This window comes from Tachypleus tridentatus, chromosome 11 (assembly GCF_004210375.1).
Source record: "Tachypleus tridentatus isolate NWPU-2018 chromosome 11, ASM421037v1, whole genome shotgun sequence".
Lineage (NCBI taxonomy): Eukaryota > Metazoa > Arthropoda > Merostomata > Xiphosura > Limulidae > Tachypleus > Tachypleus tridentatus.
This window is the reverse complement of record NC_134835.1, coordinates 40619492-40635281: the sequence shown is the minus strand read 5'-3', so window position 1 is coordinate 40635281 and position 15790 is coordinate 40619492. Positions and strand designations below refer to the sequence as shown.

Below are 15790 nucleotides of genomic sequence, written 5' to 3'. Positions count from 1 at the left end.
ATGCATATTGTGATGTAGACAATAGTGCGTAAAAACGAACAACGGACCGAATACACTCGACGATAAACAAAGTAGTTCCAGACGAAACCCAAGACCAGAAACACTGTTCATATACAGTACGATTAATCTCAGTAGCGGCATGTGGCTATTTCCTATAAGTGAAACTGAGGATTCCAAATATATATAGAGTAAGCCCTTCATAATAATAAATTGCCATTTTTGCATATAGTTTGCTAAGCTATGAGCTTTCTAATTCATATATAGTCGATATAGAAACCTCGCCTCAAGTTAATATATCCGTTTCCTTGGGTTGTTTTTTTTTTCTCAGTAAATTATAGACAATATTTTTCTGTGTAAAATATATTAATATGTTTGTTACTACCTGTCATACCCAAATCACTAAATATGGGTAAAACAGTAAAACGCATTTCTGACGGTTACCTCTCACTAGCGAGCGAGAAAATTGAATCACGTTTTAGAGTTCGCAAACAGAGGCACCAAGGAGCTTCTTTCAGTTTAGTTTCCTTACTTCGCTTTTTTGTGCGAAACAGTTTCATTTTATAGTGATAACACTAGGAAAATATTAAACTAAATGTTAATATTACACATAATAAAGCGTTCAAAACATATTGCATTTTCTTGTCGAGGCCGTAAAGAAAACATACTTTTAAACCCAAACGTTATTACTGAAACGAATAATGAGATTGACTGTCAGTCGTGCGTAATTTGTCAACAGCTGATAGTGGAGGGAACACGGCTCCTACCTCAGACCTTAGGATCCAAAGCCCATTATAATTACAACTAAAACTATTTCTAACAATTATAATTTTAATATGATTATAATATAATCATACTCCACATCATTATTGTTTAATTATGAAGATTAAAAAAGGTATCAGATATTGACGATAACAACATACATGTTAATCATTAGAACAGCATTTGTAAAATATATGTTGGGTTCACTGATGTATTTTATTACCACACGGTGAGGAGCTCACTCAACATTTTAATGGGACTGTAATTTTAAGTATCGAAAATATAGTTATTGTTCAATTAATGAAACATTTGCGCACGACAGATAGGTGTAACTGTATTAAATGTAATCACACAGTTCTATTGGAAAATATGAAAAACACCCAGAAGTTCAATGAGCTGTTGAGAACGACGTTGCATGAAGACATTGATAATACATGAAAACTGGAAAAGACAAGCATTAACCATCCTCTCCAGAACTCTTTAATCAGACAGCTTATCAAACCATTGGGTCTATAATTAGACAGAATCTTGATATCTCCCTTAGGTGAGAAGAAGAGATGATAAAGAACTGACATAATCAATCCAGAATTTCCTCTACCTGCCAAATGTAGCAAAAACAAAAACCAAATATGTATATAACAACGGCTGGTATGGGTATTAACACTTTTATTAATAAGCAGTGAACAACGTTTCGACCTTCCTAGGTCATCTACAGGTTAACAAAGAGACTTTGCAACTGACCGTTGCCGGACACTTCTTAGGAACGAGAGCATAAACGGGTACGGAATTGTAGGGGGCGTTGAAGTTGGATGTTAGATGATTAATTAGTATATGTACAATGGTATTCCTTTACATTGGTTTAATTTTGATTTTAGCGGCTGTATAAGTAGGGCTTCTTTGATTTTGCATTTGTTTATATTTGTTTCCCTACTTAGTATCTGACTATTTTCTATGGTTATGTTGTGTTTATTTGATTTGCAGTGTTCAAAAATGTATGACTGTGTTCTTTAAATCTAGTTTACATTTTTCTGCTTGTTTCTCCAATATAAAAGTTGTGGCAGTTGTTGCATTGTATTTTGTAAATGATGTTAGTGTTGCGTTTATCAGTGTAGCTTTTACATAGTATGGACTTTAGTTTTGTACCTGGTTTTTGAAACAATGTTGTGTTTTAAGTTTTTTCCAAATGTTGGTTATTTTTTTGCTGATGTGAGGAACATATGGTATGCAGCAGTACAAGGTTTTGCAGTTTGTTGTGTCTTGGGATTTATGTTGTTTGTTAGTTGTTGGTCTAGGTGTGTACATATAATTTTTTTCCATTTTGAGGAAATTTGTTGATGTTGATGAAGTGTTGTTTTATTTTGTTGATTTCATCGTTAATTTTATCAGGTGAGTATAGTTTCTTGGCTGTGTTTATTTGGTTTCTTAATATGCTGAGTTTTTGTTTTGTTTCATGTGCTGAGTCCCAGGGAATGTAAATCCAGTATGGGTAATTTCTCTGTGGATTTCCATTTTGAATTGTCTATCAGTTCAAGTGATCTTGAGGTTAAGAAATGCTATTTAGTTAGTTTTTTTCCTGTTCACAGGTGAACTTAATGTTGGGGTGTATCAAGTTAACGTGATTGAAAAAAACTAAGTGTGTGTTCTGTAGCAATTGGAATTCTTCCCAGGCTTAGGAAAAGGAGGTACATTAGCATGGCACCAAGCATCAAGAAAAACATTCTCCTGCCAGATCTGGGTAAACACAACCAGAAGAATAGCAAGAAAGACAGATGTCAGATGGTGCAGCATCTAGTAACAAGTATCATCAGATCTGACTGAGGCACTGCCAGACTGATGAAGAGCAAGTTTGAGTTCCACCTGTGTAAAGGAGCGATTATTGTCATAGAGACCATCAGCCCAAAGGAAAAGAGGCAAACGCTCTGCCCGTGTCTTGATGGCTAAGAAGGTGGGGGGATGAAGCAGAAGTGCTAGGTGCACAAGAAAAGCTTTCACCAAGAGTATTGATAATGCTTTAGGTATCAGCAAGTTCTTGGCCATCAGAGAACAAGATTAAAAGGGGGGAGGGGAACAGAAGTATACTGTTCACTGACCTTTCAAATCTTGTCCCATATGACTTTTGAACTGGCAATAGAAGAGATAACAGAGGTGTATTTAATCCAAGGTTCCTTCTGGCTTTAATGTCTGACTTGCCGAGCATGTGCACAGGCCCCCTGGAATGTAATGCAGTTTAAAAGTGTGGGATATCTATGAAATGTATCTCAAGTCCATTTTTGAGTTTTCTTGCCATGTGGCAGGCAGAATTCCAACAAAGATGAGGATACTGTATAAAACGTGTTGAAGGTTTAGGAATACACTGAGCAGCTGCCTGAACAATACAGTCAGTCACTGCTGCCATTCAATCATCTATCGATAGTTTACAAATGATGGCAAAATCAAGTTCTGAGATAGCAGTGATAGAGGGCCAATTGGCCTCATCCAACTTCCATCAAGGCACATGGATTGAGTGGCACTGACCACAGCCAGTCTCTCTTAAAATGGTAGGAAAATGATCACTACCCCGTGGGTTACTGTCAAACCTCCAAGAAAAGTAAGAGAAAAGTGAAGAGGAGTAGATACAAAGATTGAATATCTGCATGAAAATAAGTATAAGAAGCAGTAGTGAATGTAGACAGGTTGTGATCCAAGAGCATATGCTCTATGAAATGACCCTTCCCATCAATATCAGCACCACCCCCTGAGGGGATTAAGTCTTTTAAAATCCCCAAAGATTAAAAAGAGAGACAGTAACTGCTCAATGAGGGCATCAAAGTCTGACTGATCATAGATCTCTTCAGGAGCCAGGAAGAGAGAACAAATAGTGATGGTACAACCCAAGGAAGCAGAGATAGCTACAGATTCCAAGGGTGTATCAAGTGGCAAAGACAGGGGGTGGACACATGCTGATAAACCAGCAGGTTTGTATGTTGTGGTGATGTTTCCACCAAAATGTCTCCAGAGCACAACTACTTTACTGACTAAGGGAAGCCAACAAGCCACTCTAATCCTTTTTGAATAAAGAATGAAGATGATGACTATTGAATAAGATCTTCATGATTAATAAGTTCTAATGACAGCACAGATAACAAAACATGGTGGTACATCCAACAGAATCAAGGATGGCAACAGCCTCAATTATACTAATAAATAGCACAGTTAAGGAGGGAGTATACTGGTCAGTCAGTAATGACATTTTCATAAATCCATCAGTCACACAATTTGTCCTTTCTAAGCAAAGAAATCTCAAATGGTGACAGTATTAGCAGGTTTCTGAATGTTTCCTGTAAAGAGGTATATACAGAATTAACCTAGATGGACTATATCCATGATAAAATTCACTGAATCATCACTTACTTGCCATCAATCTAAATAATGAAGGTAGATCATATGACAGAGTCTTGCACTTTGAAGCTAGATGAACTGTATCCAACCACTCTGAAATGCTGCACTCAGGCAAAGAACAAATACAGGTGGACTTCTTCAACAAACAATCAGTAAAGTAAGTTTGAACTCGGACATGCAGGTAAAAATACTTGAAGTACAGTTCTACATGTGTGAGCCACTACAAAATTAGTAAAAAAAATATATGTAAAACAAACAAACTGTACTTGTAAACTTGGTGTGATCAGGTGACATGCTTTATCACAATTAATGTTACTTTACATATTAATATGTTAGATGTTCACTTCTTTCTCATCCTTCCACTTAGAGTAATATCAGGAGAAGTATGAACCCTTACAGTTAACACAGTAAGGATCATATATATAGATAATACTGCTATGGTTCTTCCCACCACAATGATAACATGTTATTGAACCACAACAAGAAGTTTTAAAATGACCAACTCACTTACAGTTGAAATATCAAAACATATTTGAGATTCCTTACCATGCAGAAAAATTTATATATCCTACTTTAACACTGACAAAAACAAATGTAAGAATAAAAAAAAGTCTTCTATGCTACAAATTCCCCTTGTTATGAATTAAATTTGCCAGATAGCTGTAAAATCCTCGTCTTTCATCTCAGAAAGAAGCCCCCCCCCCTTACATGTTGATAAAATTACTATGTTGAACAAATTTGTATTGAAGTTAATTTTTTATGCTCACTTTTAAAATTCAATGAAGTAAAATAAAACTTATGTATATAAATGTGTTAATATATATACGTATGTACACACACAGGATTTCATCCAGACTTCCCTGCCCAGGTATCTCCATGGATTTGGAACTATTACTACTTGTGTAAAATATGGCTATTATAAAATGATCTTAGTAACTTGAAAAAAGGTTAATTAAGATGCAATTAAAGAAAAAATATTGTAAGTTTATCAAAACATAAATAAATAAATTTCTTAACTAACATTATACACATCTTTCAGATTTCTAAAGGTTTCTGTTATACTATTCTGATCCATATAGATAAATCAGAGTCAACTGAAAACTTGTTTATACAAGTATTCTGCCTTTGACTGCTTGTCAGACAGCTGAAGGGAATTCCATTCGAAGTAGGGTATCTGAAAAGAATCATCACATTTTTTAAGAGGTCAGAAACAAATCACACTGATACAAGAATCAGGTAGCATTTGACTTTTTATGTAACTCTTAATTAATACTTCCTAATGTAATCTTAAAGGTGCAATGTTTTCAATTATTTAATATTATGTAAATTACTTCCTTCAGTCTTTAAAACAACTGTAAAAACAACACAAAGTTGAAATCATATTTTTAATTAAACAAAACTATTTTACTAATCTTGTTAGCACTGTTCATTTAAAGTACCTAGATATAAAGTTATTTTATAGAAAACAATATATGAGATATGGATGGAAAATTCAGTATCTTTTAGGAAGTAACTGTAAAACGAAAACAGAAATATCAAGTTCATACTTAAATCATGTGTTACTTCAAGTTCATACTTAAATCATGTGTTACTTCTTAAATTCATCTACAACCTAAAAACAAAAAGCAATCTATCTATTACACCAATATCTTGGCCATTGTGATACTGATCCACACATAACTTGAACAAAATAATGACACTTTCTGCCACAACAAACAAGATGTCTTTGTTAATTGTTAATCTAGTAGTATAAATGTAAAACAAAATTAAATGATAGTCTGACCACTTATTAACCCAATAACTTCAGGTAGGGTCAAAGGGCATATGTTATGCATTTCACAAATACATTTAAAATGTAAAGAATTTATTATTAATGTGTCTTGATAAACATGGGATCAAAACATAGTTCATACTTCAATTACTAATATTAATTTAAAAACAAAATGTCCTCAGTCTCCACTGATTTGTATCACATAATACTTATTTGCCCCAAATTGCCAATTTTAGTTCTTATACCCACCACTTTATGATTTTCTGAGTTTCTACAGGTCACATACCTAAATTATAGATATTTCTTAGTCACAATACAACTTTATAGCCTCCAGTTTTCTTGACTTGGAGATATATGCAACAAAATCTAACCACACACCATATTGGTTATTACAACCTTCAAAAACACATCAATAATTCTTTTTGACATTTCCTATCAGATTATTTATAAGCAATATGAAAATGTTTTAGTTTACTAAACTATCTATAAGACAAACTTGTTTTTACATCAGTTTCTAAATTAAATGGCCTATAGTTACATTGTTGCTATTGTAAAAATTGCTTTCACAAGCTGATGGAATTATTTTAATCTACTTGTAACTTAATTTTTTTTAAAGTCTGTTAAAATTATAGTAGTTTTAGGGCATTATATTTTCTGTATGTAATAATATTTTGTATTATTATTTGCATACTTGAAAGAAATAAAATATTTTTTATATACTACAATTGTTACAAAAAGTAAGATTAAGTTTTGTTGGGAGACTGAGAAAATTAACAAAAAATAAGAGAGTCCAGATATAAGTGCCAAATTTCTTGTTACTCATGTGAGGCTGAAGAATTGAATCACCTAACATGATACTACCCCCCACAGGCATAATAGAAAATAGTTCAAGATTTAAAATAGAATACATTTGAGGGGGAAAAAAATGAGACCAGTATAAGAAAAAAGGTTCTTTGCAATTAGGTCTAGCTGACAACTCCTGCTCTTCACACAATGAAGGAGCACAGGCAGCTTAAGAACAATTTTTTAATTTGTTATTTTCATTATGAAAAGAAAACAAGGATGTTCCACCTCTGGGTAACTGCACAAGTGAGTAAAACTTGCCTGGTACTGCAGCAGGCAATATGTAAGTAATGGCCTAAATATAATAGTCAATAATGGATGACAGTAAAGCCAAGAGCGAGAAGCAGACTAATTAAGTAAAGCCTTCAAAGAAATATTAAAATATATCTTGGTAGAAACATTTGCAGCAGTAAAAAACATAATGACAGACATTTTAGTGAGTAAAGTTAACAACAGAATTATAACAAAAAAAATCTGAATTATGGCAGAAAAGTAAATCTAGTGTAAGATTTCCTGAGACCTGCATATATGTAAATCAAATGCAAAGTAGGATAACGGAGAATTATGGGTAAGTGATGCAAGCTACACATTGCATAAAGGGCATTCAGAAGTTTCAGTCACATTTACTGAAAGCGTAAGAGCAAACTTAAAAAGAAAAGGCCTAAAGTATGTTTGCAACATGACTACCTGATTTGAGCCTGGCATTATACATGTAATAACTTACACTTTTCTTTCTTTCTCATATAATCTTCTTTTTATCAGTATTATTTTTGTATGGTACTCACAATATGAAAGGAAACAGAAATTTATTTACAAAAGAGGAAATATCTAAAGCAAACCAATATTGCCTTTTTGCAGTTACATTCATACCACACCAATCTTTATAAGTAAATAATAAATTATTTCATGTAAACTTCTGTGTAACATAAACCCAGCTGTGCAGTTTTTTTTGTGTGTGTACGTGTGACATATATAAATAAAACATTAATTCTTAATTAATGGAAATAAGTTACATGTATTTTCACAGAAACCCCACAAGTATTCTGTTTGAGGAATTAATAAAATCAAAATTAAGAGTAACAAATATTTTTATGTCTTGCTTTTAAAGTTTACATGTTATACTGTGTTGTAGTCTACAGGGTGCATAATTCTTCTCATGATTCATAGCATGCACACATTTTACTGACATTGTGTCAATACAATTTGCAGTATCAAGCATCCCTTATGTGACATCAATTTAGTGTTTACTGACTGACTGACAGACAGACAATGCATTAATGTTTTGCAATGTGAGTGGTTAAAAACTGGTGACCTCTCCAGGTGGTCTTTGACCCCTTTTTGGAGAAATAATAATCTAGTACCTCCATTCTGACAAAGCTATTTGAAAGTTGAAAACAATATTCAAACTTCCTTTTTACCACATACATATAATTCTTTCTATCAATGAGAAAATAACTGTGTAGTTGATCTAACTTTTAAAGGATAACATTAGTAAAGAACTCTAATTTCTCAACATTTTTTCCTTTTTTCAAGATTCAATATCAAAGCAGTCATTCTAAAACTGCTTTTTTTTTATTTACATGTTTAAAATATATTTTTTAACTGTATTGAAGGCAATTTTTACTTTTCACTGATCAATACTGCCTGTTTTCTATTTTGATTTATACTTTTATTATTTCATATAATGTTGAGCAATAAATGATTTGTTTTCAGTCTTTTATCATATAAAATGTGGAAGAAAGTAAGTTCACCTGAACAACTTTGTATCCCAAAATCTCCAAGTGTCTTTTTTTTAAAACTTGGGCTCCATGAAGCTTTGGAAAGTTAACACAAAACATAAACTCTGGCAGCACATTGATAGCAACTCTGAAAATGAACACATGAATAAGTATACAAGTCATATTTATCACTTTAGGATTTGTGGTAGTTACAATATGGAAATTGTGCAAAGTGTGCATATGCATACATTTAGTCTTAAAACTGAATCTTTATTCAATTATAGCTTTAAAGTGGATATGAATCTCATTCCCTTTTAATCTAAAACTTTTAGCTTGTTTGCATCATTCTTATAGTCACCAAACCACTGCAGGTATCCACTTTCCAGTGGTACATTTCAAATTTTCAATATAATTACTTAACACACAATACTATGTAGCTATTATTATATTTTTAATGCTTCATATGTCATTAGCATCTGGGCATACCACAGATGCACATTCATGTAATCTTGGTTTGCTTACAACAAATCTTTGGGGCAAAGTCATCTTGAAAAAGTCAAATAAAATGCACTTAAGCATAGTTTACAAATCAAAAACCATACTTATGAAATGTATGTTAGTTGTGTGAACAAGGCACACCTTTTAACAAAGGTTCTATGTCATAGACAGAGTAAATATTTACAAACACACATACATACGGATTCAAAGTTATTGTTTTGAAAATAAAAGTGATTTTTAAAATGTTCATGCAAGAAAATATCTTTATACATCCTCTATTATTCTGTTTTCTATAAATAATACTATGTATTTAGCTTAGAAATGCTGTACGTGCACACTGGAAATGACTTTCAACCAGCTGAGTGTAGATTTTTTTCACACAAAGACCCTTCTCATTTTTACTATGAAAAAAGATATAAGACTTTCTAGCTATAGAGTTAAGCCTAGTAGTGTGGGTTTCTTAACATTTTAGTTGTATATGATGTAATATAAGATACAACAGATCACATTAGATAAAAAGAACTTTATATATTTGAACCAACTGAAAAATGTAATTTTAGAACAACATCAGTTTTCAACAGTTCAACTTAGTCACTGATATAAAATATCATCCAATGAAGCCCTTATGTGACTTTATGTTTGGAGGTTGGTTTGGCCTAGTGAAAATAAATGTTTTTAGGTTTGGAAGTTTGTTTGGTGTAGCTTTATTTACACACACTTATATACCTTACACATCCATCGGGGACTCGAGATGAAACTTTGGCATGACGTACATCTGTATTTTGAGTACTACCCCACATTGTGCAGGCAAAATCACTGCATACAAGAGGCTGTCCTTTTGAATCAATGACACATTCAAAACCTAAATACAAATTTATAACACTTGATAACAGTTTTTAAATACAATAAAATACATCAGTAATCATTTGTATTGGTACAATTTTTTACAAAATTAAAATTAAATCAACTTCATTTTCAGGCAATTTCCTATTTTTATAAAGGATAGAATGTTTATTTAATGATAACACAACAACAAATCATTAGCCAAAAAAAAATATCCTGTGTAATATGATGCATCAATGTTTATGTGCTTAAAAATGACACAACGTATTATATGAATGATGCTTAAAAACATCTTTTATTTTACTACATATGCCAACAATTTGAAGAAAAGTTAGTAATACATATTAATATATATTAGTTTTTATCTATTGTGATTTTAGTTTTATGTATATTAAAAGTTCATCAATTACACACACACACACACAGTAAATCAAATGTCCTAGTGTTATAATTTTTCTATATTGAAAATGTATTTCTGAAAGGTACTTACTTTCTCTCATAAGATTAGCTGTTTGTATTCAGTGTTGCCCTCTATATGCACTTTTTCTTTAGGCATGCCAGAAGCTTTCTGCTCCCCCTATTGGAACTGGAAGATTCCAACATGTCTCTCATAAAAATCATTATGCATCAATTCATAACCAATAGGAGCATAACATGCCATATGATGCATGTGGTTTTGTTTACACTCCTCTGCTGAATCATCACTTTGATGTTTGGTAAAAGATTTCAGCATCAGAGAAATGTATTGAGGAAGGGTGGGAAGACTGAGGTGAGTACCTATCAAGAATACATTTTCAGTATATGAAATTATAACTTACAATACAGTACTTACCTCCTCTTACAATATTAGCTTGAATACCACACTGATAAGAAGGAGAAACCAGTTCAAGGGAACAACAGAAGTGCCTCTCTGAAAGCATACAAAGGATACTTCTGGAAATGCAAAATCCAGTTCTAAAGATTAGAAGAGAGGAAAACACCTCTCCTGAGATAAGTATACTTTTTGCCCAACTGTGGAATAGGTGAAATATGAGGGTGGAAATGAAGAGGAGCTCAACTGAGTGGGAGAGAATGTGGTAGGAAAGTTATCCTGGCCATTGAAATATACTGTAATTCAATCCCACAATGAAAAAGTGAGTAAACAAATGATGCACCCCAAGGTGTAGAGTGGCGAGGGCATATCCGACCATACTCAGTTAGTCAACCCAATCCAAAACCTCCTTGTGGGGTACCAACATCTATGTGAGGGTAGGACAAGGATCATATCATCTTCCCCTCAAACTCAAGAATCAGGGATTACAATCCACACCAAATTCCTGGGTAGGGCACAAGGATCATCTCTGTTCTATCAGTCCAGGAAATGACATCTGGTATCAAATGATGTCTATCACATGGAATCAATTTCCTCAACCATGGCTCAGGTCAGGACCACCCATTGATAATAACATCTCCATAAGATGAGAACAAGGAACAGTCAAGGATAGAACTGTAATGAACTCACATACCATGACTGTGGCACACAACACACATGAAGCAATTGAGAGAGAAAGACAACTTAAACTCATGTGAAGACTTATGATGATTGGTTTGTTTTAATACAAAACCTCCTATGAGGTACCAACATCCACACAAAGGTAGAATGAGGGATCCCAATCCTTTAAAGGGGTGAAGTGCAAGTTTGACAGCTCAGTTCCCATGGTTGTGTAAATGGTATTAGGAGGCTACATCATCCAGCAAGGAGATGGCTCAATACTTCCAGAGTCCATATTTCATCTACACTAACAGAATATCACCACCCTACACTTGACTAAATATTTATAACCATCTTTTCATGGAACCCATTCAGGAAAGTGTCTCCATGGTCAACCATCTAAGTGGATTGAAAGTGTAAACTGGTAAGGACTCCCATACTCTACTCAAATAAAAGAAGAGGATAATGTGGTGAAGACTCCAGAGGAACATCACCATTGGAGACAGTACAATGGGTGACAATCATGAAACCTTATTTTGAAAAGCAGACCATCCAGAGCTTCTGAGGTCTTTGGAAAAAAGGCACAATCTGAATAAAGGAGAAGATAGATAGGATGATAAAAGGCACGTGAAACAAATCTGACCATAAATGTCCACAAAGTTAGAGAAAAAGAAAATATATTTTTAAGGGCAGGTAAAGCAAGGAACACAAGCATGTTGGTTCAAACAGAGGTAGAGTAAAGAGATGTTGGACCACACTAATCCCCCAAATCAGAAGGGTAGAATGACACATCCAGATCAAATGCATGAACACAATAAGAACAGAAGAAAAATTCTACAATAACAGGAAAAACCAAAGGTGTGGGATAAGGCCATCTGATACCCAGAAAGTGAGAAGATGGAAGACTCACAGTCGAAGAACAAAGTGAGAAATCTTGCTACACGAGCTACAGTAGTCTTGTTAGAAGGAAACTCCCCATTAGTAAACCAATAGCAAAAGACTTTCCAATTGCCTTGGTATACTTCCATGGAAGACAGCTGTACAGAACTAGCTAATAAGGAACCAGCTCAATGCGTGAAACTGAATTATCTCGTCAAAGATAGGACAAAAGCCAGAGGTAAAGATGTAGGATGAATAATATGAAACTGAGGTAAACAAAGAGGATGTAGGAGATGGACAGGTTGTGATAGGAGAGTCAATGTAACCTTGGAAGCCAAGGTTGAGCTGGCCAATAGGGAGCAATCAGGAGGACCCAACAAGAGGTGGAAAGGACAAAAAAATCACCCAATGAAGCAAATGGATAGAAGGGTACTTTTGTGATCAATCCTGGCCAAAGGCATAGAACACCAAAACTTGAGGATGCAATATTGGTGACCAAACGAGGGATAAATTGGTATAGAGGCCCATGACAGAGGCATTCACTTCAGAAGAACCCCACTGATGGCAAATATTCTTCAAAAGAAGTAGACCTAATGCCTACTCCATTGGATAGATCCAGTCAGAGTGTGAAAGATGATCAGTAACTAGATTGTAACTACCCACACATGACATGCTATGAAAAAAATGTGATGTACATAGGGCCAGTATAATAGATCCAATATCTGAAAGCATATATTTCTGGACCAGGTGGCCCCATAGTGGTTGAACTGTTTGAATGAACCATCACCAGACAATGACAGGCCAGAAGAAGGAAAAAGTAATGCATATCAGATGGCTAGAAGTTTGAGATGTTAATATATAATATGGCTTCACCTATAGAACAGCAGCCTGAAGCCTTCTGGTGATTGGTCCATCCACTCCATCCCTGAAGGGATGAATCTGTCAATATATGTAGAGCCAAATGCGGGGCAGAAAGCACCATGACTGCCAACATATGGGCTTTGTCCAGCCACCATTGCAGATTGTTTCACAAGAAAGCAGGAAAGAAAATGGGGTGGAAAGAGGATCCCAAGCAAGGCTTCATCATTCACGAATTGTCCAACGAAGGAATTTCATATGGATAAAGTTGAGAAGGACCAATGCAGTTAATGGAGAATCATATCCTCAGAAGCAATAAAACCTTGTGATCAGTAAGTGACTGAACTGAGACAGCATGATGAACAAAAAGACCCTTAAATAGACCATATATTGTGTGGGTCAAAAGAAGAACTTCTACCATTTTATCAACCAAACCAATCAAACCACCACAGTATAACATTGAAATTAATCTTGTTAGATAAAAATGCTTTAATAAAAACAGGCCATAGTTTGTCTAACTTTGGTGATAAAGTAACTGCTTTCATTATAATAGGGATTTCTAAATGCATATGACAGGTACTCTACAGTAAATTCCATCAAACATACTCTTCCATGAGATTTGAAAACATCTTTAAAACTAGACTACAAGATTCTAGGAGTAATTACACATGTATGGAAATTTACAAAGTTTAATAGACTCTAAATAACAATAATATAAATGTTGAACAACAAATTTTAATAAGTAAATAAGTGAAATCCCCATATTAAATGCAAGTAAAAGTCACACTACTATATTTTAAATTCAGACTTGAAATTAATGCTAGCAAACTAGAAATTGTGGTTGTATCAGTTTTGCTATTATGCATTTTACAAGGAAGATTCACTCGTTCTTTCTATTGAGTATCCATACACCTGCAGTACATGCATTTCAGTGATTTATATTACAAGATCCTGAGTCTACAAAGTTCCTATAATTGAGGTTAGCAAAACAGTTTTATTTGGATGTGCCATGCCTGTTTTGTGATCTGCATTACAGCTACATAATATGTACAGAATAAGTATCAGGAAGTAGAGATAGTGAATACACAGTTTCAACTTATTTGATTGGTTGCCTGTGTAGTTAGCATGTGGTCCAACTGAATAGATATACATCATATGATTTCTGCCATGCAGTTTTACAGACAGTGTGATTAGAAATACTCTAAGCAAATGGTTAGTCATTGAAAGTAATCCTAAAATATAAGTCAGACAAACTGTGGATGTTATCTTTACACATTCCTGTTGATTTGTCAATAATTAACACAAATGTATAATGTGATCAACCATGTGTATTTGTTAAAACTTGTTTAAAACCTCAGAAGTAAATTACATAATAATTTAATTTGTGAGACTTTTATTGTCCGTTTCAGAAATTAATGTTGCAATGAGTAACAACAAAATCCAGTGTTTGAGAGTTTTAGAAGCAACCCAATCTTACAAACAAATTTTTATCAAGTTTTCCATGAAGCAAAGATATTAGTGTTATGAGATTACTATTTATATCACTCTATATCTGACTAGTAATTTCTGGTTCTGCACAGTCAAAAGTTAAACTAAATAGCTAAATCCTACATATGTTCTTTCTGACATATTAACCTAAACCACATAAGCATATAAAATATTTTATGAAAGCTCAAAGTTTATGACAGGATTTAAATATAAATCAAAACACATTTAAAATTTACTAATTAAACTAATGCTGTGTGATGCTTAAATACCTTCTGCTATAGTTTGCTGTCAGTCAATGTTATTTTATAACAGGTTATAAATCATAACCTGGGTGACACAGGGCAACACACAGATTTAATAATAGCCTGTGACTAATACATAATTACTGGCTTCTGTTTACCTAAGGTTTTCTGTTGCTGTATTTCAGTGGTACTAGTATATAAGCGTGTGTTTGTGTATTTTCTTACAGCAAAGCCACATCATGCCATCTACCATGTCCACTGAGGGGAAGTGAACCCCTGATTTTAGCATAGTTAATCCAAAGACACAGCTGTTCTGGCAGGTGACTAGTACTTAAGAATCATACACAAGTTTCTGTAACAAATGTTCAATACATCAAGATGTTTGGTTAGATTTCAATATTAACATTAACCATAAAGATTAAGTTTTTATCTTAAGTCATTTCATTGTTATTTCTGTTACTTGTTAATTAGTTTCCTTTTTCCATTTTAGCCCTTAATTACTCAAACTTTACATGCACTTACATTTCACAAAATGTACAAACCATTGAAATATAAAATGAAAAATTATTCCAAATACTTCAATGAAATGCTTATTCAGAAATGAAAACCAAAAATAAAAATTTGGCTGGTCCTTAATCTTACTCTAGGTTCACATAGATCTGTGAAAACCAGAGGGTCTAAATATGTTCTCCAATGTACTGTTGGCCACCTAATGGTACTAAATATTCAAGTTATGTACTGCTACAATGATCAGTAAACAATGGACTTTTGGAAACTTTAACTTGTGTTTCAATAATCAAAAGTACACACCATGAAAGTACAAACTGGCATGGTATTCAGGTCCACTAATAAACAACAGATAAATTCAAAAGTGTATACAAAGTGCTGATTCCATTAATGTTATTTATCAAGAACTTACAGAGGTGGTAATGATAAGGTGTGTACACGTGAGCACGCACATGTTGTGGTCCTGAGATGACTTCACACAGTATGTTGTAAACATCATGCTGAAAGGCAGACATCTTGTGAAATGCTAAAATAA

General features: G+C 33.7%; 1 protein-coding gene across 7 annotated transcripts in view; it reads right to left on the bottom strand.

Annotated features, from left to right (window-relative positions):
• Window positions 1–309: 309 nt before the first annotated feature.
• LOC143231994 (FAST kinase domain-containing protein 1, mitochondrial-like) overlaps window positions 310–15790 on the bottom strand; it is a 46170-nt gene continuing 30689 nt past the window's right edge. For 4 of the 7 annotated variants that reach the window (XM_076466956.1, XM_076466957.1, XM_076466958.1 and 1 more), the window contains exons 6-9: window positions 15668–15781; window positions 9694–9829; window positions 8503–8617; window positions 310–5311 (exon numbers count right to left, since the gene is read on the bottom strand). In XM_076466956.1, coding sequence (XP_076323071.1) covers window positions 5228–5311; window positions 8503–8617; window positions 9694–9829; window positions 15668–15781 — 449 coding nt within the window. In that variant the 3' untranslated portion in view covers window positions 310–5227. Of the gene's footprint in view, window positions 5312–8502; window positions 8618–8641; window positions 9830–15667; window positions 15782–15790 lie in introns of those variants that run through there. The other 3 variants (XR_013017322.1, XM_076466961.1, XM_076466960.1) reach the window with 3 other exon arrangements.